The 23,641-nt window shown below is 36.7% G+C and overlaps 1 protein-coding gene across 7 annotated transcripts in view; it reads right to left on the reverse strand.

Annotated features, from left to right (window-relative positions):
* Xrcc4 (X-ray repair cross complementing 4) overlaps positions 1 to 23,641 on the reverse strand; it is a 248,473-nt gene that overhangs the window by 204,204 nt on the left and 20,628 nt on the right. For 5 of the 7 annotated variants that reach the window (XM_031360484.1, XM_031360488.1, XM_031360487.1 and 2 more), the window contains 2 exons: positions 21,225 to 21,373; positions 6,784 to 6,959 (listed from right to left, as the gene is read on the reverse strand). In XM_031360484.1, the coding sequence (XP_031216344.1) occupies positions 6,784 to 6,959; positions 21,225 to 21,363 (315 nt within the window). In that variant the 5' untranslated portion in view covers positions 21,364 to 21,373. Of the gene's footprint in view, positions 1 to 6,783; positions 6,960 to 21,224; positions 21,374 to 23,124; positions 23,275 to 23,641 lie in introns of those variants that run through there. The other 2 variants (XR_004115888.1, XM_031360483.1) reach the window with 1 other exon arrangement.

Genomic DNA, 23,641 nt, shown 5'->3' on the forward strand with positions numbered 1-23,641 from the left:
TATATATATATATATATGCTGCCAATCCTGCAGGCAATTATGATTTTTATGGGATAGGGTACATTAAACCCATTTTGCTCAGTAAATCTTTGCACTCAATCAATCAATAGAATTAAAACTGTTCTCCCTGATAGCTAGTGAATTTTTTAAGTTAATTTTCTACACAGCCATTTATGTCAGTGAAGGTGTTTATAAGCTGTACAAGTTGTCTGGTAGAATTTTTGTGGTTGCTTATGTGTACATCATATCATAGTACACTGACTTCTTCCTTTTCAATTTCTGTTTCCTTGATCTTCTTCACTTATCCTGTTACTCTAGCTAGAACTTCAAGTACTATATTGAATAAATATGGCTAGTGGACAGCCTTTTCTTAAGCCTGATTTTAGTGGATTGCTTTGAGTTTTTCTCCATTTAATTTAATGTTGGCATCAAGCTTACTATAAATTCATTTGTTATATTTAGGCAAGTTCCTAGTAGCCCTGATATCTCCAAGATTTTTCATGAATATATGTTGGATTCTGTCATAGGCCTTTCAGCATCTAAAGAGACGAGCATGGCTTATTTTTTCTTTCAGTTTACTTATACAGTGTATTACATTAAATTTCATATGTTGAACCATCCCTGCATCATGGTGGATGATCTATTTGATGTAATCTTAAATTTGGTTGTTAGTATTTTATTAAGTATTAACTAATTTTGCATCTATGTTTATGAAGGAAAATGATCTGCAATTCTCTTTCTTTGTTGAATCTTTGTGTGGTTTGAGTATCAGAGTGACTGTAGCCTCATAAGAAGAATTTGTCAGTGTTTCTTCTGTTTGTATTTTGTAACTACTTTAAGGATTATTGGCATTAGCTCTGCATTTAAAGTCTGGCAGAATTCTCCACTAAAATTTCTGGCCCTGGCCATTTTTTGGTTGGGAGACTTTTAATGACTACTTCTATTTCCTTATGAAATTATAGATCTACCTAGGTTATCTGATCTTGATTCAACTTTGGTAAATGATATCTACTGAGAAAAGAATCCACTTCTTTTAAATTTTCCAATTTTATAGAGTGCAGATTTTTGAAAGTATGACCTAATGACTCTGAGTTTCCTCAATGAATGTGCATTTTTATTTCCCATATAGTTAACTTGGGTGTATTCTGTCTTATAGTTAGTTTGGATAAGGGTTTGTCTATCTTTTTGACGTTTCTCAAAGAACCAACCTTTCATTTCACTGATTCTTTTTATTCTCTGTTTCTATTTTGTTGCTTTCACACCTCAGTTTTGATTATTTCCTACAATCCAATCCTTTTCATTGCTTAAGTTCTCCTCCTCCTGTTATTCCTCCTCCATACTCATCTTCTTTTCTTCCTAGAGCTTTCAGGTTTTTTTTAACTTTCTACTATAAGATCTCTCTGATTTTTTTATGAAGGCACTAGGTGGTATGAGCTTTCCTCTTAACACCACTTTTGTTGTGTTCCATAAGTTTAGGTGTGTTCTATATTCATTTTCATTAAAATCTGGAAAGTCTTTAATTTCTTTCTTTATTGCTGCCTTACCCAGTTATCATTTAGTATAGAGTTGTTCAGTTTACATGAGATTGTACATTTTCTCTTACTTCTGTTGTTGAAATCCAACTTTAATCCATGCTAGTCTGACAAGGCATTATTTCAGTTTTCTTATACCTATTGAGACTTCCTTTGTGACTGAGTATGTAGTCACTTTTGGAGAAAGTTCCATTACATAGGGAGAAAAAGATATAGATATATACGCACTTGGTTGAAATGTTACATATATATCTGTTAGGTCCATATGGTTTTTAATGTCTGTTAGGTCCAGTATTTATGTTTAGGTTATGTAAGATCAAAAACACAAGTGACAGTTCATGGTGGGCAGATGTGGAGCAAACGAAACACTCCTCCACTGCTAGAGGGAGTGCCAACTTGTAGAGCCACTATGGAAATCAATATGGCAGTTCCTCAAAAGATTAGGAATCAATCCACTTCAACACCCAGTAATACCACTTTTGGAAGTATGTCCATAGGACATGCCATCCTACCAAAAGGGTATTTATCAACTATGTTCATACAGTCCTTATTCACATAATAGTCAGAAACTAGGAACAACCCAGGTTGTCCTCAACTAAAGAATGGATAAAGAAAAAGTGGCACATTTACACAATGTAGTATTACTCAGATTGTAAAAACTGAAATCATGAAATTTGCAGGCCAACTGATAGAAGTACAAAAAAATCATTCTGAGTGAGTTAACCAAGACCCTGAAAGACAGATGTGATATGTACTAACATATAAGTAGATATTAGCTGTTAGGTAAAGTTAATTATTCTATAATCCACAGACCTAGAGATGCTAAGTAGCAAGGAGGGCTTGAGGAAGGAGAAATGAATCTCTGCCAAGGGGAAATAGAATAGATTTTTGTGGGTGGACTTGGGGTGGGTGTGGAAGGGAACAGAAGGGTTCAGGTAGGAGTTGGGGAATTGAAGGACAAATTACAGGGAAATATGACTGAAAATGGAGGATATTAACAGGGTAATGTAGAAAACAATGTAAACTCCCTAGAATCTAAGGACCTGACATTAGCAAGAACTCCTAGTAATATAAGACACGGAGTCTGAATTGGCTCTCTTCTGATACAAGGAAAGGCTTCCAGTGGTAGATCTGAGACAAAAACCCACCCAGAAAACCTTTAACCTACAAACTGTCCTATCTGGAAGATGTGCTGGGACAATGGTGGTGCAGAACTTGTATGAGTAGCCAACCAATGATGGCTAGCCCAGAGACATAAAATAGAACCAAATACAATGGGGGAAAAAGTCAATAAAATGATTCTTAATGGTATTCTGCTACATTCATAGATCAGTTCATAGCCCAGTTGTAATTCATCCAGCAACTGATGAAAGCAGATGAAGGAACTAATAGCTAAACATTAGAAAGCTTTGGGGAACCCCACAGACAAAGAGGAGGAAGGACTGTAGGAGACAAGAGGAGTCTAGGACAGCAGGAGAATGTAGCCCACAGAATCAACTAAAGAGGGCTCAGACGGCCTTACAGAGACCGAGGCAGCAATCTTGGAGTCTACATAGATCTATGCTAGGTTGTCTGCCTACAGGTTATTATTGTGCAGCTTGGTGTTCTTGTGGGCCTCCCAACAGTGTGTGTAGGAGGTGTCTGACTCTTTTGCCTGCTGTTGGGACCCTTGTCCCCTTTACCCGAGGGTTTATACGGAGTCTTATTGTAACTTGTTATGCCACGTTCAGTTTATATCCCCAAGAAGACTGTTCTTTTCTGAAGGAAAACAGAGGAGTAGTAGATGTAAGTGAGAGAGGAAGTGGGGGAAGGAGACTGGGAAGAGTGGAGGGAAGGAAAACTCCAGTCATCTGTATAAACTAAGTAACATATACATTTAGTTATGATTTATTACCAAACTAAATCTAGGTAAGAGACCAAGTGTCTACCTCAAAATCAGTGTGATCTGTGAAAAGTTGAAAGAGACGGGTTTTGTAAATATAAAGGCATGAACAACTCCCAGTGCTCACAATGAAATAAACAGCTTACTGTCACCAACAGAGTTCTTAGTGGTGAGCTGCACAGAGGTTCATGCTATAGAAAAACGGTATTAGTGTCCAGATGATCATATAATATTTATTCTAGTGGTTATTAAGATTAAATGAAAATACCGCCTTTCCCTAAAATAAATCTAATCAGAACACAAACATATTCAAGGGATTAGTTATGAATTCAGAGCTATTCTCATAAAAACTGTAAACCCATTCTTTCCTAAAACCTGAACATCTACAAACAAGGTTATGTATCTAAGGATCTCCTTACACTCGAAATTGAAAATTCTCATACTCAGTAAAAATATGAATTGTTTTTTCTTAAAAATGGGTCTTTTAAAATAAAAATAATAGTACTTTCCTTTCTTAAAGGGGAAAGCAAAACTGTAAATTTCACAAAATCCTTACATGACTTGTATTTTCCAAATGTACAAGACATGCAGTGATCCTGAAAACACAACTTGAAACATGAAAAGATTTGAAGATGGCAAGAAATGCCTAAAACTGTGCCCGCCAGAGGGCCAGACTAGAAGCAACTGGACTAGGGACTCACAGAGGTCTCTTTACCATGAGAACAGTATTATGTGGAAACACAACAAAATTTAGTACATCTTTCTGAGTTGAATCTGTACATTCTTTCCCATCCTTTTGAGTTTCAGTGGTCATTTTCGGCAAATTTCGGTTATCAGTGTCATTAAGGAAAGCATTACAAACTCCTTCACAATGTCTGGGCCATCCAAGTGAAATGAACCTTACAGCATTTTGCCATGTGTGCAACTGTCAGCACATTTTTGCCAGCAGAACAATTTATAAGATAGTATAGCTCTGAAATCAGTTTACGGAACACATGGCATACTAGAAGACTCCTAAGGAAGTCTGATTGAATAAGCTTGCCAACGTTTCAGCTGCATCTAGAAAGCTGACCTTAACACAGAAAGTTTTACCTCAATTAAATATTCAAAATTCTCTCACAAGAAATCCAGGCATGACCAAGGTTATCAAAAACAAACAGTGTACAACAATAGACATAGTAGCAGCCATCTAAACTGCACTGTGATAGTTGAAGGCAATTGGTCTAGAGTCTCAGTACTCTTCTACATTCCTGAGTATATTTGTTGTTATATCACTAGGAAAAATCAGTAAAAAAAGATAGAATTCAAGGCCCTGGTTTTGATTAAGAGTGATTAATTTCAGGACAGAAAGCAAGAAAATTTCCAGGATTACTGCCAATCTATAATTTATTTATAACAAGGCAACTGTAAATGACATAAGTCATGAGGTATTAAAGGATTTTATGCACAGAATCAGCAAAGCATGATGCACAAATGGACAGCCAGGGCAAGCCCTCCAGCACTGCACCTGCTGAGCCCCAGCCTCTCACCACATTACAGGTACCAAAAGCTTCTCTGTAACTTGGCATGTGTTATCACAAAATCACACGAATTCCTTAAAATAAATGTCTACTGAATAGGAAATATCATTGTTCTTAATCTGGCCTCTTCCACATCGTAATATGAAAAGAAACAGGCAGTACTTCTTAAGGGCATTTAACATCATCTGATTGAGCTTGGACTACAGAAAAGAACACAATTGATACTAAATTGAATGTGTTCGTTAAAATCTTCACCTATTTGATATTACTATGTGAATAATCTCAACATAAGAGGGTGGTGGGTTGGTGAGCAAGGGGAGGGGAGAGGGAACAGGGTTTTTTTGTTTTTGTTTTTGTTTTTTTTGTTTTGTTTTTTTCCAAAGGGGAAATCAGGAGAGGAGATATCATTTGAAATGTAAATAAAGAAAATATCTAATAAAAAACATGCATTGACAGTGAATGTAAATATAAACTTTATAAATGAAATTATAAGAGACAGCCATTCTACATTATTCTCCACAATAACATATATGAAAATAATTTTATTTATTTCTTCAAATACTTTTCAGATTGATAAATCTCCTTTACTATTGTGAGTTTAAAAGATTGCTTTAAAAGCATTTAAAAACAGATTTAAAACAAAATAAGCAAACAAAACAAACAAACAAGAACCAATTTCTTAGTTACTATCAATGAACCTAATAAAGCTCTCATTCTTATGTTGTAGATCTCACATTATTAATAAACCAAAGGCAAAAGCAAACTTGATGTCTTTAATTAAGGCACGCTATAAAAAGAATAAGCACAAACTTTTAAAGTAGCTCCTTAGTCAGAATTGGTGCGGAAACTGAGCCAAGTGGCAGATATGCTTATCTAGGAAACATGCAATCTTTAAAAAGCTTAGACACAAAGTTATTGCTACTTTATTGTTTCTAAGTATGACAATATAAATAATGTCTCCTTAATCATTAATGATATGTATTACTACACTTAACTATGTTGTTTTAAAATTTTAAATATAGACAGATAGGAGAGATGACTTAAAGGCTCAAAGTACCCAGGTTCAATTACCAGTACCCACATGGCAGGCAGCACACAATTGTCTGTAATTCCAGTTCCAGGGTATCTGAAACCCTCACAAAGACACAAATGCAAGCAAAGTACCAACACAAATTAAAAAATTAAAACTTACTAAAGTAATAAGATAAAATTTCAAATATACTCAAAGAAAGAAAATAAATCAATTATTAAATAGGCAAAGGTAAATTTAATGTTTTCTTTCTAAAACTCTGTATTTTTCCATACTTATTTTGAGAAAGCCAGGCTGCAATAGTCTAATATTCATGTAATTAACTCATGTAGTTCGTTCATGTAATTAACTACAGTACTTAAAGTGTTTTAAATATTGGTAAGTAAATACATTTCCTAGTGTTTACTTTGCACAGTGTGTTAAAAGAAATATGTCATGAACTTTAACTCTAAAACATTGTGAGATGGTGAGATGGCTTAGAAGGTAAAGAAAGGCACTGGCTAACAAGGCTGACGGTCTGAGGCTATGGCCGTCACACATGCAATGCGGCACACACACACACACACACACACACAGATATGAGCATACATACACACATACAAACTCATCCTCACAGACACATGCACACACACAGAAAATACCCTCAAGGAAACACTTCTTATATATGTCATTTCCTTTATAAAATTGAAGCATACTAATGAGAACCCCAAGCAATTTCTTGGTATTTATTTTACAGTTGTTCCGAGAATGATAGACCTACTACTTAAATGTGAAACAAAACTTATCAGTAAAAACAAACTTGTGGGAAGGTTTACTTACAGAAACATCTTTCAGTTCTTTCTCGATGGAGAACTGCAGAGACTCCTTAAAAAAGGTGAACTTGTATGCGCCAGCTGCTCCCGACCCTGGCACCAGTGCCTTTCTCAGCTCATCAATGTATTTTCCTTTCTCCATAGCCATGTCATCCGCTTCTTGGGAAATCTCTGATTCAGAAACTATGGGAAAGATTAATTAAGGTGGTGAAATCAATTTTATATTAGAAAATAGGATTTAACTGTTATAACTACTTTACAAATGTAACAGAAATTTGAAAGAATAAAATCAAAATGTTTCCCAGTAGTTTTTTCAAATACATTTAGTACTACTTATCTTTTTCCACCATCTCCTGTAATACATTCCCTCCCTTCATTAGTTAAGCACCTCATACTTTCTCCCTTTGCCTTTTGGAAGACCCTGTGTCCTACAACCCCCCCTCTTGAGCTCATTGTCTTCCTCTCCAATCCTCTCTACTTTCCAGCTTCTGCAGTTATATCCAACTACGTACTCAAATCTAAGTACTCAGAATTAGTAATCTGTGTGTGTGTGTGTGTGTGTGTGTATGTGTGTGTATTATAGATTTATGCCACATGGGTGATAATGCTCCATGCAAGAATAATACCTTACTTAAAAATACCCCAGTGTCAGGAAAGGGAACCCATCAAGTACTGGTCAAGAGCTCTAGATATTTCCAACATACTTAGCTAGAGCCCTCAAATTTCCAAGTAGGATGCTATTTCAGAATATAACATATACTTCACATAGGACTGGAGGAATTGAACCAGTACTGACATGAAGGCTTTTTCTCTGAGGGCTAATTGTCAGAACATGCTATCCAACCAGACAAAACACAAATGTAATCAATAGTTCTACACAACTATAAACCCTGCAAAGCAAAACCTATAACTTGGCCTGCTACGATATCCCCAAAGATGCAATCTTTATCTTGGGAATAAGCAGAGGCCACCTACTTGGACTTAAGGAGTACTTAATAGGAGAGAACTGAAGCTTGGTACTGGAAACCTAGATAGCATGCAGAGTGCCCTCAAAGACGACAAGGAGCCTAAAGTAGGACCAAATACTGCCATTTCCCTAAATCAATATAGGTTCTAACAGAGTGTTATTCTCAAAGATAAGTATAGTTCTCGGCCTTTATCAAAGAAATCTTGTTTTGCAGTTTCCACAATCAGTAAAACTGCAAAGAATGAGTGACTGTAGGGTCCTCAGCCCCAGCTGGTACATCTGACATCCCTCCTCACGAAACACCATGAAGGAAAAGTGGACAGAGAGAGGGGGTGTTAGGACATCTGACGTGAGACAGTCTTCCAGACAAAATACTGCACTCACAAAATCTCAACAATATGGCAGCCTAAACAAAATCTAAATAATGACCACACCAGTTAACTCCAGGAAGAAGCCATATTAAGCAGAGACTGAGGATTGCCTTGGAGACCCTGTAGGTTTTACCAGCAATGGAGTTACTTCTACATTTTTTCTTTATATGTTTTTTTAATAATTGAAAGGTAAGTTTGCAACCATCATCCATCCATAAATAATACAGGGTTAGAGATGTAAAGTTCAGCAATTCATTTGTTCATTATGTGCAGGTCCATGTGCCCCTGTACACATGTGCAGGCCAGAGGGCACAGCTGCTATCTGCCTTAGCACTCTCCACCTATGCTCTGAGACAGGATCTGCTATTGAACCTGAAGCTCACCATTTAGGCCTGACGCTCTGAAAATCCTCCTGACTGAGAACCAGGTTGAGATATGTGATGCACACACAGTATTTCCACATGGCTGCTAAAACCCAGACCACAGATCATCATGAGTAATCAATAAGCACTTTACCTGTTGGGGCAGCTCCCAGGGCTGAGGGAAATATTTTTAACATGGTTTCATTAACAGGAAAAGACTTCAGTTGCTTTCTCATAATGCAAGTATAGTTCTACAGACTTAGGAGATCTGGATCCTTGCCTTCTGCCTACTCAGCTTCATACTTACAGTCGCACCTATGTCCAGTTCTGATACTCTTTCTAAGACTTATTTTTATGTGTGTGAGTGCAGGTGTAAGCTACACTTTACAAGTATCCTTTGACATCTGCTTTAGCATTGTGAATACAAGAAGGACATCTGTGTGCCAATATACTCAACCTTCAATTTGTTATTGTTGTTTTAATGAATATATTTTGAAGTTAAAATAAAATGACATAATGCACTGCCTTTCTTTTCCTCCCTCCAACACTTCTCATATATCTGCTTTCTATTACTTAAATTTGTAGTCTCTCTCTCTCCCTTCTTTCCTTTCTCCCTGCCCCTTTCCCTCCCTCTCTCCCCTTAAATATATGAATATCTCCTGATCAGTCTGTATAATGTGATTTGCAAGTGAATTCTTGTGAGGCTGGCTATTTAGTGATCTTACATAAGGGATTACTTCTGCTGCTCTTAGCACCCTTAGTTGCCTTAGTTGTCTAAGGTTGGGCTGAGTGAAACTTCTTATGTTTCATATAACTCCATGAAAACATAGAAAGATTAAAACAATGCAGCAAAATTACATTAAGTTCAAAATATTCTAAGGACTGGTTCCTCAACAAGTAGTGCTGAAGAAACCAGACATTCACAGGTAGAAGTATAAAACTAGATTCTTCTTACTGACCCACAGCAACAACAAAACTATATACAAAATAGAATAAAAAATTAAACTGCTAGCTGAAGGCATAGGGAAAATCCTTAAACAGATAGGCTTAACGAGGGATTTCTGAGTAGGGCTCGAATAGTTCGAAACCCAACTGTATGAACTCTGTGTATACTTACAGAGCTTCTGTATTGAGAAACAGTGTGCAGAAAAATTGGGAAAATGAAAGAAAGCATTTGCAAGCAATTTATCTCATGGGGAATTAGTATCCATAAAATATAAGACTAAGAAAAACAAATTTTGAAATAATAGCAAAATCAATGTACAAATGAACTGAACAGTAGCCATTCTAATATCGAATAAAATTGAATTTCAACCTAAAGTTATCCAAAAATATAAGGAAGGACACTTCATACCCATAAAAGGAAAAATCTACCAAAATGAATTCTCAATTCTGAACATCTATGCTCCAAATACAAGGGCACCCACATTCTTAAAGGACATTTTACTAAAATTCAAAGTACACACTGCACTTCACACAATAATAGGGGGAGACTTCAACACCCCATTGCCATCAATGGACGAGTCAAAGAAATGTTTCACTGTGTTTCTGTTTAGTTACTCTTTCTAAACAGAAACACAGTGAAACAATAGAAGTTATGAACCAAATGGATTTGGCAGATATATATAGAAAGAACATTTCATCCTAAAACAAAAGAATATACCTCCTTCTCAGCACTTCATGGTACATTTTACAAAATTGACCATATAATCGGTCATAAAACAGGCCTCAACATATACAAAAACACGGAAATAATCCCATGCATCCTATCAGATTACCTGGGACTAAGAGTGGTCGTCATTAACAAAAGAAAAAAAATAATAGAAAGCCCATATACACATGGAAGCTGAACAATGCTCTACTCAATGATAACATGATGAAGGAAGAAATGAAGAAAGAAATTAAGGACTTTTTAGAATTCAATGAAAATGAAGCCACAATATACCCAAACATATGGAACACAATGAAAACAGTGCTAAGAGGAAAACTCATAGCTCTGAGAGACTCCAAAAAGAAACTAGAAAGAGCAGCTTGACAGTGCATCTGAAAGCTCTAGAACAAAAAGAAACAAATAGACTCAAGAGGAGTAGATGGCAGGAAATAATCAAACTCAGGGCTGAAATCAACCATGTAGAAATAAAAACAACTATACAAAGAATCAACAAAACCAGGAGCTGGTTCATTGAGAAAATCAAAAAGATACATAAACCCTTAGCCAGACTAACCAGAGGGCACAGAGACAGTATCCAAATTAACAAAATCAGAAATGAAAAGGGAGACATAACAACAGAAACTGAGGAAATTCAAAAAATCATGAGATCCTGCTACAAAAGCCTATACTCAACAAAAATGGAAAATCTGGATGAAATGAACAATTTCCTAGACAAATACCAGGTACCACAGTTAAATCAGGTTCAGATAAACCATCTAAACTGTCCCATAACCCCTAAAGAAATGGAAGCAGTCATTAATAGTCTCCCAACCAAAAAAAGCCCAGAACCAAATGGATTTAGTACAGAGATAGACCTTCAAAAAAGACCTGATATCAGTACTCTTCAAACTATTCCACAAAATAGAAACAGAAGGAACACTACCCAATTCCTTCTATGAAGCCACAATTACACTTATATTTAAACCTCACAAAGACCCAACAATGAAAGTACTTCAAACCAATTGTCCTTATGAATATTGATGCAAAAATATTCAATAAAATTCTCGCAAACCGAATCCAAGAATACATCAAAACAATCATCCATCATGATCAAATAGGCTTCATCCCAGAGATGCAGGGAGATGGTTCAATATACAGAAACCCACTAATGTAATCCACTATATAAACAAACTCAAAGGGAAAAAAATCATACGATCATTTCATTAGTTGCTTAAAAGCATTTGACACCCATTCATGCTAAACAACTTCAAAAGTTCAGTAATTCCAGACCCATAGCTAAACACAATAAAAGCAATATATAGCAAACCAGTAGCCAACATCAAACTAAATGAAGAGAAACTTGAAGCAATCACACTAAATTCAGGGACTAGGCAAAGCTGTCCACGCTCTCCCTACCTATTCGATATACTACTACTCAACGTCCTAGCTAGAGCAATTAGACAATAAAAGGAGATCAAAGAGATAAAAATTAGAAAGGAAAAAATCAAATTATCACTATTTGAGATGGTATGATAGTATACTTAAGTGAGCCCAAAAACTCCACCAGAGAAATCCTAAACCTGATAAGATAAACAACTTCAGCAGAGTGGCTGGATATAAAATTAACTCAAATAAATCAGTGGCCTTCCTCTACTCAAAGGATAAACAGGCTGAGGAAGAAATTAGGGAAATGACACCCTTCACAATAGTCACAAATAATATAAAATACCTTTGTGTGACTCTAACCAAACAAGTGAAAGATCTGTATAACAAAAACTTCAAGTCTCTGAAGAAAGAAATCAAAGACTCAGAAGATAAAAACATATACCATGCTCATGGATGGCAGGATTAATATAGTAAAAATGGCCATCTTGCTGAAAGCAATCTACTTATTCAATGCAATCCCCATCAAAATTCCAACTCAATTCTTCACAATTCATCTCACAATTCACAAAAGAGCAATTCTCAAATTCATCTGGAACAACAAAAACCTAGGATAGTGAAAACTACTTTCAACAATAAAAGAACTTCTGAGGGAATCACCATCCCTGACCTCCCAGGGACTAAACCACCAACCGAAGAGTACACATAGATCGACACCATAGCTCCAGCTGCACATGTAGCAGAGAATAGCCATGTAGAACATCAGTGGGAGGAGAGGCCCTGTGAAGGCTTGATGACCCAGTGCAGCAGAATGACAGGCTAGGGAACCAGGAGTGGGTGGGTTGTTAGGGGAACACACTCAGGAGAGGAAAGATAGGATAGGGGGTTTTCGGAAGGGAAACCATGAAAGGGGATAACATTTGAAATGTAAATAAAGAAAATATCTAATACAATTTTCAAAAATAAAACATTAAAAATTAATTACCGAATGATAAATGAGTCAAGACGAAATCAAGAAAGAAATTTTAAAATTTTCTAGAATTATAAGAGAATGAAAATACAAAATAACTAAAGCTCTAGGGTACACAATAAACAGTCTTATGAGGGAAATGTATAGTTTTAAATGCCTACATTTAAAATCAGAAAGAAAATAATGCAATGATACTACCAAAGTATTTGAAAATATAAGAACAAAACAAACCAAGTAAAGTGCAAGAAATGAGAAATCAAAACCTTAATTAATGAAGTTTAAAAAAAAGTGAACAAATACAAAAGAACAAAGAAAAAATAGGAAAATGCAAGCAATCTAAAGAACTGGTTCTTTGAGAGAAACAAGATCAACAGACCAATGTCCAGAGTAACCAAAGAAAGTAATGATGCAAATTAACAGAACCAGAAATGAACAATGAAATGTGACAATAGACAATAAGGGATTATTTTAAAAACCTATACTGGATTAAGTTGAAAATTTAAAAACTGGACAAGTTTTGGATTCATCCAGACTACCAAAGTACAACCATCAAGAAGTAAACAACTTAAACAAACCCAGACCAAATAAGAAGATAAAGACATTTTAAAAGTACCTTCTGAATAAAATAAGCCCATGTCTAGAATTCTATCAGATGTTTGAAGATCTATAACCAGTACTTCATAACTTATTCAAAAAATCAGAAAGACCACTTCCACATTCTTCTATGAAGTCACTATTAGTCTAATACCAAAACAAGGTAAAATATGAAAAAGAAAATTACAAGTCAATGTCCTTGATGATGATTATCTTAGTCACTGTTCAACTGCTGCTAAGAGATACCATGTGCAAGTTAACTATTACAAAAAAAGGTATATACCTGAAGCCTTGCTTACACTTTCAGAGGTTTTGTCCATAATAGTCATGAAGGGGAGCAAGCTGAGACACATGATGCTGGAGCTGAAGCTGAAAACTATATCCTGATCTACAGGCTGAGAAAAAAGAGGGCATGGGCAGTGGGGGAGACAGAGAGCCTGAGCCCATAGACTTTAGTACCTTAAAACCCACTCCCAGGGGCACAATTCCTCCTAAGCCTTCTAATAATTTCAAATGGGTTTCACTCCCTAGTGACTAAGCTTTCAAATATATGAGCCTATAGGAGTCACACTAATCAAACCACCACAATTATAAATATAAAATTTATCAATAAAATACTTGGACGGCAAATACAGGAATTTTGTCAATGAGATAATTTCAGAGATCAGGCAGATAAGGAGCCTGAAGCATATCAAAAGAACACAACCCACAGTATCAACTAGGTAGGGCTCATCAAGGTTTGCAGAGACTAAAGGGACAATCAGAGAGGCTATATGGTTCAGACCTAGTCCTCTGCATCTATGTTATGGCTTTGTAGCTTCTTCTTGTGGAACTCCTAACAGAGTGAATGGAGCCTGTGCCTGACACATTTACCTGCTCTTGAGACTCTTTGCTCCTACTGGGTTGCCTCTTCTAACCTTGATGTAAAGATTTGTGCCTAATCTAGATGAAATGAATGATTTTCTAAACAGATACCACGCACCAAAGTTAAACCAAGATAAGGTAAATTATCTAAACAGTTCCATAAAATTCTAGCAAACTGAATCCAAGAACACATCAAAATCATCATTGATCAAGATCAAGTAGGCCTCAGCCCAAGGATACAAGGTTGGTTCAATATATGAAAATTCGTTAATGCAATCAACTATATAAACAAACTCAAAAAAAATCACATGATTATCTCACTAGATGCGGAAAAAGCATTTGATGAAATACAACACCCCTTCATGTAAAAGTATTGGAGAGATCAGGAATTCAAGTTCCATACCTAAACATAAAAGAAGCAATATATAGAAAACCAACAGAAACCAACAGAAATTTGAACCAATCTCACTAAAATCAGGGACAAGACTAGGGTGCCCACTCTCCCCTTATCTATTCAATATAGTACTCAAAGTTCTAGCTAGAGCAATAAGACAACCAAAAGAGATCAAGGGGATTCAAATTGGCAAAGAAGAAGTTAAGGTATCACTATTTGCAGATCATATGATAGTATATATAAGCAACCAGAAAATTTCTTAAAAAATTCTATCAGAGAGCTTCTACAGCTACAACTTGAGCAAAGTGACTGGATATAAAATTACCTCAAATAAATCAGTAGCCTTCCTTTATACAAATGAGAAAGAAATTATGGAAATGACATCATTCACAATAGTCACAAATAATATAGAGTATCTTGGGGTAACTCTAACCAAACAAGTGAAAGATCTGTATGACAAGAACTTCAAGTGTCTCAAGAAAGAAATTGAAGAAAACCTCAGAAAATGGAGATATCTCCCATGCTCATGGATTGGTAGGATTAACATATTAAAAATGGCCATCCTACCAAAAGCAATCTAGAGATTCGATGCAATACCCATCAAAATCAAACACAATTCTTCACAGACATGTACAGAGCAATTCTCAATTTCATACAGAAAAACAAAAACCCCAGGTTAGTCAAAACAATTCTCAACAATAAATCATATTCTGAAGAAATTGTCCATCCCTGACCTCAAGTGTAATACAGAGCAATATGGATTAAAAACAGCATGATATTGGTACAGAGACAGATAGGTTAATCAATGGAATAGAATTGAAAACCCAGAAAGAAAAAAAAACCACAAATTTATAGACACTTTATCTTTGACAAAGAAGCCAAAAATATACAGTGAAAAAAAGAAACCATTAAATGGTGCTAGTCTACTTGACAGTCTGAATGTAGAAAAATTAAAATCATCCATATTTGTCACTTTACACCATGCTCAAATTAAAGTAGGTCATGGACCTCAACATAAAATTAGATACACTGAATCTAAAAAAAAAAAAAAAAAAAAAACTTACTGTCATGGGAAAGGGGGGGGAGCATTTTCTAAACAGAACATCAATGGCTCAGGCTCTAAGATCAACAACTGATAAATGGGACCTCATGAAATTAAAAAGACTCTATAAGGCAAAAGGCACAGTCAATAGGACAAATCAGCAACCTACAGACTGGGAAAAACATTTTTCACTAATCCCATATCCAATAGAAGGCTAATGTCCAAAATGTATAAAGAACTCAAGAAGTTTGACTCCAACAAACCAAATAACCCAATTAAAAATTGGGGTACAGAGCTAAACAGAATTCACAACAGAAGCATATCGAATGGCCAAGAAGCACTTAAAGAAATGTTCAAAGTCCTTAGTCAGAAGGACCATGAGATTCCACCTTATACCAATCAAAATGGCTAAGATCAAAACCTCATGTTGTCTAAGATATAGAGAAAGACAAATACTCCTCCATTGCTGATGGGATTGCAAACTGGTACAAGCACTCTGGAAATCAATCTGGAGGTTCCTCAAAAAACTGGAAATAGATCTACTTGAAGACCCAACTATACCACTCAGGCATATACCCAAAAGATGCCCCACCATACTACAAGGACATGTGCTCCACTATATTCATAGTAGTTTTATCTGTAATAGCCAGAAGCTGGAAACAAGCCAGATGTCTCCCAAAGGAAGAAGGGGTACAGAAAATGTGATTCATTTATACAATTGAATATTATTCAGCTATTAAGAAGAAGGACATCATGAGTTTTGTAGGCAAATGGATACAACTAGAAAATATCATGCTGAGTGAGGTAACCAAAATGGCATGCATGATATGTACTCACTAATAAGTGGATATCAGCCAAAATGTACAGAATACCTAGAATACAATCAACAGGGCAAAAGAAGTGCAACAAACAGAAAGGCCCAAGTAAGGATGCTTCAATCCAACTTAGAAGGGGGAAGAAAATAATCGCAGGAGGGAGGGAGGGACCTGGGACAGGAGAGGGGGAAGGGTAAGGGGTAATAGGATCAGGCATGGGCAGAGAGAAGCCCAGGGCTGGTGGCAGAATGAATGGAAATATGCAACCTGGGGGGTTGGAGATGGGGAGAACATCTAGAAAGTACCAGAGACCTGGGAGGTGAGAGACTCTCAGGACTCAAAGGGAGGGATCTTAGATGAAATGCCCAACAGTGTGGAAAGGGAACTTATAGAGTCCATCTGCAGGAGAAAGACAGGGCATCAAGGGAAGGGATGAGGTTGCCATCCCAGTCAAAATCTCTGACCCAGAATTGTTCCTGGCTAAAAGGAACTGCAGGGTCAAAAATGGAGAAGGGACTAAGGGAAAGAAGATCCAGTGACTGGCCCAAATTGGGATCCATCTCAAGGGAAGACTCCAAGGCCTGACACTGTTACTGATGCTATGGTATGCTTACAGACAGGAACCTTGCATGGTGGCCCTCTAGAGACCCAACAAGCTACTGACTGAGACAGATAGAGATAATTACACTCAACCATTTGACTTTAGCCAGGGAATTAGGGAAAGGCTGGAAGAAGCTGAGGAGGAGGGTGACCCTATAGGAAGATCAGCAGTCTCAACTAACCTGGACCCCTGAGATCTCTCAGACACTGAGCCACCAATCATGCAGCATACACCAGCTGGTCCAAGGCCCCCAACACATATACAGCAGAGGACTGACTTATCTGGCCTCAGTGAGAGAAAATGTGCCTAACCCTCAAGAGATATAAGGCCTCAGGGAGTAGTGAGTTCTGGGGGATGGGTGGAGAACATCCTCTTGGAGATAGTGGGGAGATGGAATGGGTTGGGGAAATGTTAGAGGGGTGACCAGGAAGGGGGCAATGGCTGGACTATAAAAAAATAATGAAAGTATTATAATAAAAAAAAACTACAATCAGTCAAAATACAGAGAACAAGTGACTGTAGCATGCCCAATGCCAATGATACACCCACAAGAATCCCTTCAACTAAGGATTCAGGAAAATCATGGGAGAATGAATTGACAGATTTCAAGAGCCAGAAAACCTGGATGTTTGCTGAGAGATCTTCTCTATATCTCAGTGAAGTAACACCCATAAAATCTCAATATTACAGTTGGTTAAAGACAACCCACATAACAGCAATGCCAGGTGGCATCCAATCTGGGTGAAAGAGAATCTCAGAAGTCCATACTCCTAGATGAAAAGCTACAAGCAATTTATGGCTGTTGGGCATGGGAGAATCATTCTTCTCCAGGGATGAGTCCCAGATACGTTATGAAACTAGAAGTGGTCAGCCCTAAATACATACACATATGAGTAACACAAAACTCAGCAGACTGTATTTATACATACCTAAATAAATATATACATACAAAAAGAAAAGGACATGAACTTGAGACAGAATGAGAAGGCACAGGAGGAGTTGGAGTTAGGAGAGGGAGATGTGTAAATGATGTAAATATAGGACTCATGTATAAAATTCTTAAAAATGTAAATTAAAAATGCAAAAATTCAACATAACAAAAGAAAGGGCATCTGTCTTAAAAGCATGACAAAATATACTCTATTTAAAGGGAACATGACATTTTCACTGTCTACTCCAAACCGTAATCTTAGAAAAATAACTTGTTTGCCAGCTTAATTTTATGCTTAAGAACAATGGCATATCTGTATTCATTCATTGTTCTAAACTTGATATGGCTATCAGGGAAACATGGTGAAAATAAAGTACATCCAGAATAAAGTTGAACCACTTCATTACAAGGTCAGAGGATAAACAAAAATGAAAGACTTTTCTCAGACTAGCAGAGACTCCACAATCTCACTTTGAGATTGTTTGTAGATTGGTAGAGACACACTGAAAGAATGTTCCTATGTGTAAGTAAAGACTGCACAGATTCATCCTATCCTATGTCAGAGAGCAGAAGACACGAACCTTACTGCATTAGGAATATGTGTGGCATCACATAGGAGACCTGTTTCAAAAGGCCTTTCTTATGAGTTTTATACTATTATTTACATATAGTTTACAAAAGTCTTTGTAATATTATTTATATATAGTTAACAAAATACCTGTTTAGAAAAATCATACAGAAATCTAAATATTTGATAGTAAAACCTTAGTAATATTTTAATTAATCTCCAATATACATAACGACACCCCACAGATAGGTGGTATAAGTCTCTTGCTACCAGAAGCAATTATTTTTCAAGGCACATAGTGATCATCAATCATTAACCCACTTTGTGAAATGACCCTGTGACACAACACTCTGTAATACAGAAGTGACTGATGACAGGCCACATGATAATTAGGTCCCCAAACACTCATTAGACAAAGCATTGCTAATGGGAAAAAAAAATCAGCAGGCTTAGTGTGGAGGAGATTAAAACAAACCTCACATCCTTTCCACTTAAATGAAAAGAGTAAAAATTACACATAATTGAAGGCTGCAACAATCAAAAAGTTGAATAACAACAACTAAAAACACAGGAAGAGGTATAGGAAGGAAATCTATTTTCATGTTTCATTTATTTAATTGTTTCAATATTCTTAATTGTGTAATGTCTGTAACGTACCATACAACATGTATGTAGCAAGTCTTAATAAAAAGGTATATTCTTATGTTTGCTTATACATTTTACCTAATAGTAAAACAAGAAAATATAAATGGATATAAGGCATAAAATATATGTAAAATCTAAAACGTCATTGGTTAATTTTTTGAAGATTAAATCATTACAGACTACACTTTAAAATTCCATGCTTGAAATATGGTCACTACAGGAAGCCACAATGTTCACACGCCAGTGAAGAGTACAGCGAGAGGTCTCCTAGCACAACTCTGTCACACTGGATTACATTAGTTAGAGAACAAATTCAAGACTCACTGAATTAAGGATAAATGTGCAATGAAGTGGAATCCAGCTCAAGGGGAGGTCCCAAGGTCTGACACTATTACTGAGGCTATGGAGCACTCACAAAAAGGGACCTATCATGACTGCCCTCCAAAAGATCCAACAAGCAGCTGAAAGAGTCAGATGCAGACAGTTGCACCCAAGCAATGAACAAAAGCAGCTGACCCCTGTTGTTGCGTTAGGGAAGGCTGAAAGAAGCTGAGGAGAAGGGCAATCCTGTAGGACCAGCAGTCTAAAGTAATCTGGACCACTGAGATCTCTCAAACACTGGACCACCAAACAGGCAGCATACACCAACTGACAGTAGGCCCCAAATACACGTACAGTAGAAGGTTGCCAGGTCTGTGTTCATTCAGAGATGATGCACCTAACCCTCAAGAGACTGGAGGCTCCAGGGAGTTTAGAGGGAGTTGTTGACATCCACATGGAGACAGGTGGGTGAGATGGAGGTATGGGATGTGGGACAGTCAAAGGGTGGATGGGGGTGTGTGGGAATAAAATATGGAATGTAAAAAAATAAATGAACTAATAAAAAAATATAAATAAGAAAAGAAATAGGAGGCTGGAGTTCTTATCTATACAGATGCTAACCATCAAGTGTTCACTTTGTTTTCTTATTTTTCTAACTAGTTTTATATAGTTAAAACTCTCTTCTCTTATTATCATGGTGTGTGTGTGTGTGCGCGCGCGCGCGCTCTGCTGAGTCCCCTCAGCCAGCAAAGGTCCACTCGGAGCCATTACCATGGTTTTAGCCATCACACTGTATACCCTTTCATACAAGAGCTGACTCCCTCCATATACTCCCTCCACAGGGCTAACGTAGCAAACCTCACTTCACTGCTGCCTGCCAGAAGCAGTCAGCAACTGATATCTCTCACAAAGAAATATACACCTCAATTAGTTAACACAAGGAGGACTGCACACATTAACTTTGAAAGTCCTTTGATTCCCTATAATACAAATGGAAACATTCCTCATTTGCTGCCAAGAAAGCCAAATGAAAATAACTGTAAGTGTGAATTAATTTTGATTGTGCTGAGTAACAGCATTTGTACCAGACAAGAATGAAACAGGATTTTGTGATGGATCATAATTTGAGAGATAATAATCATAGTGATAAATCTTAGGGAAACTGTGTTAGAATATACAAATGGTATATAAACAAATTCTTAAATTTTCATAGAGTATGCCATTTACAACTCTAGAAATAACTGTGTTATGTTAACTACAAAGAAATGTTTTTTAAGTCCTTAAAAACATTAAAACCTTGGTATTTGAAAACAACATAATTTTAATTTTTTAACTTTATGCCTGCCACAATCTGAGAGGAGCATGCACACTCCTGCATTAGCAAGGAGCCCCTGCCATATGCTCTACATGACTTGAAGCAGTTAACAGCTTAAAAGATCAGTAAAAAATTTTTTCAAAAGTGAGTCTCTGTGATAAAACAGCACAATTTCAATATATTGGGGTAGGGGTCTGTTTTGTTTTCTAAAACTGCATTACAAATGCATTCAAAAGAAATTCATGTTAAACAACCAGATGATGTCAAAGCACAGCATAAAGACCTACAATCCAACAGCATCTCTTAGCCCCACAAGCGCTAAGTCCCAGGCTTTCCCCAGACCCCAAAGGAGAGAAATATTTTAAAAGTGTTGTTTATGTTTTCTGTAAAAAGACCATCATAAAACCATGACTAGGTCCAAGCAATAAAGCTGACATAGCAGGTAGAATTAGCTACTGTACATGGTGTCAATTCTAGAAAACAATATCAACTATTACAGACACATAGGCAACTGGGAAATGCAGAACACGGAAAATGGAGGATTGATGTTATCTGTGTCTATGAAGAAACACTTTAACCCTGAAGAGTCCCTGAAAACTAAAGAGCAGTCTACTATTTAACGTTTATTTGAAACATGTTTGTTGTCAAGATTACCTGATGCAGTCCAGGCTGAATGGCCATCAGTAAGTGTAATAGCAAAACCAGTTCCTATTGTTCTCTCCCAAGACACTTGCAGAAAATAAGTTACGTTGGGTTCAGAAGCAAGACAGATTCTGCTTATTTTCCTTTCCATTTCTGGCAACCTGTAATGAAAGAACAAAATCAGTATTTAAAAGGAGACTACATTAATTCAATGATGGCCGGGCAGTGGTGGTGCATGTCTTTAATCTCAACACTTGAGAAGCAAAAGCAGGTAGATTTCTGAGTTCAAGGCCAGCCTGGTCTACAGAGTGAATTCCAGGACAGCCAGGGCTAGACAGAGAAACCCTGTCTCGAAAAACCAAAATCATCATCATCATCATCATCATCATCATCATCATCATCATCATTGATGATAACTTTTGTCCTTGTCTCCCAGCTATATAGACTCCAAAGATATAAAAGTACAATGCTGTATAATAGAGCCAACCAGTGAACTCAGAAGTCATAGTTTTGCTCAATAGTGACTCACAGATTTTACATATGAGAGAAGTAGATGCTCATAAAGGGCAAATAATCAGCCAAACTGATGGGCTAAATAAAATTACTATAGCAACATGAGTAAATTTTGTATTTCCCTAACTTTACGAGGGAATAGATCCTTCCCTCTCTCTAATAAAAGAAATAAGCATATTTTGAATAAGCATATTTGAAACATTCATCCCCACTATATTCTACTGGTATACATCATTGAGAATATTAATTAATCAAACTAATACATTTTACTATTGTTTTCCTCGTGACAGTCTGTGGAACTTTACAAGTCTTGACTACTACAAACACTACTGCCATGACACTCTACAAATGCCTGTGTATGGAGAGGGGGATCATTCCTTCAAATGGAACTGCTGAGTTTGGCTACTATATAGCCAAGTTCCTTGGTGAGCAGGGGGAGTAGGGAGGGAACAGGGGAATGTTTTAGTTTTTGGTTTTTTTATTTTATTTTATTTATTTTCTTTTTTTGGAGGGGAACCTGGGAAAGGAGATATTGTAAATAAAGAAAACATCTAATAAAAAATGTATATACAGAAAATATCCAATAAAAAATCTAGAGTAATTTTTATATATACATTAAAAAAAAACAAAGACAATAAAATAAAATAAAAAGAGTTGTATGGAATTGTGATTGATGTACGAGTGTCCTAAACAACTAGTTCCCTTTGATTCATTTTAGCCACATGGTAGACAAATTCTAGCAACACATTGAGATTTGAATTCACATCCCCTGCTGAGTAGTGGGCGTTGCATTCTTTACATATACTTATTATATAGGAATGTGCTCCCTTCTTCAACATTGGCAATGTTTTCATTTAGTTTCTCTTTACTTACTGGTGTTATTAATCTGTCTTCCTTTCTTCAGTTTGATGTCTATTTTAGATAAATATATCTATGAAATATAATTCATCAAAATGTGCTTATTTTGGTTAGTACTATGAGTCTTGCATTATCAAATTTGTTACCAGCTTAAACTCAACAAATTTTATTTTCTGAGTTACACCTTGTCCAGCCTATGTAATACAGTTTATAGTATTGAGTCTTAGTGCTTTTACAGGAGTGCAATTTCATATTTCAGTTGCTGGGATTATACTGACTATGTGGTTTCTTCTCTTGGACTAAAACATTTGTAAACTCTATTTGATTCCATTGCTAAAATTTTTGAAAAGTTCCTATCTAAAGATTCCAATGGATTTTCTCTCCAGTGAGTTTCTGAGACCGCAGCAGCCGGCCGGGAGGCACAGGCCCCGCGACTCCCAGGGGAGCCGCAGGGCAGCAGGGACAGGATCCTCTCAGCTTCTTAGTGACAGAGGAAGAACAGCATCCTTCTCTGCCCCTTCCCTGCAAGTGGAGGACTTACCTCCAGAGAGCGCCTAAAGCCAGAAACCCGGGCAGGATCTGCCAATTTCTCTCGGGTGAGGTTCTGAGACCAGAGCAGCCACCTTGGAGGAACAGGCCCCACGAGTCGCAGAGGACTTGCAGAGCAGCAGAGATAGGACAAGTTCTAACCACGGACACTAAGAACATCTAACACCAAAAAGCAAAAGATGGTGAAAGGCAAACGCAAGAATCCTACCAACAGAAACCAAGACTACTTGGCTTCATCAGAACCTAGTACTCCCAATGAAGCAAGTCCTGGATATCTCAAAACACTGGAAAACCAAGAATTGGATCTTAAATCATATCTCACAATGCTGATAGAGGAACTTAAGAAGGACATGAATAACTCCCTTAAAGAAATACAGGAGAATACACGTAAAGAGGTACAAGCCCTTAAAGAAGAAACAAAAAAATTCCACAAGGAATTATAGGAGATCATAATTAAACAAGTAGAAGCACTTAAAGAGCAAACTCAAAAATCCCTTAAGGAATTGCAG

Source organism: Mastomys coucha, unplaced genomic scaffold (assembly GCF_008632895.1).
Source record: "Mastomys coucha isolate ucsf_1 unplaced genomic scaffold, UCSF_Mcou_1 pScaffold8, whole genome shotgun sequence".
In the NCBI taxonomy this organism is placed as follows: Eukaryota; Metazoa; Chordata; class Mammalia; order Rodentia; family Muridae; genus Mastomys; species Mastomys coucha.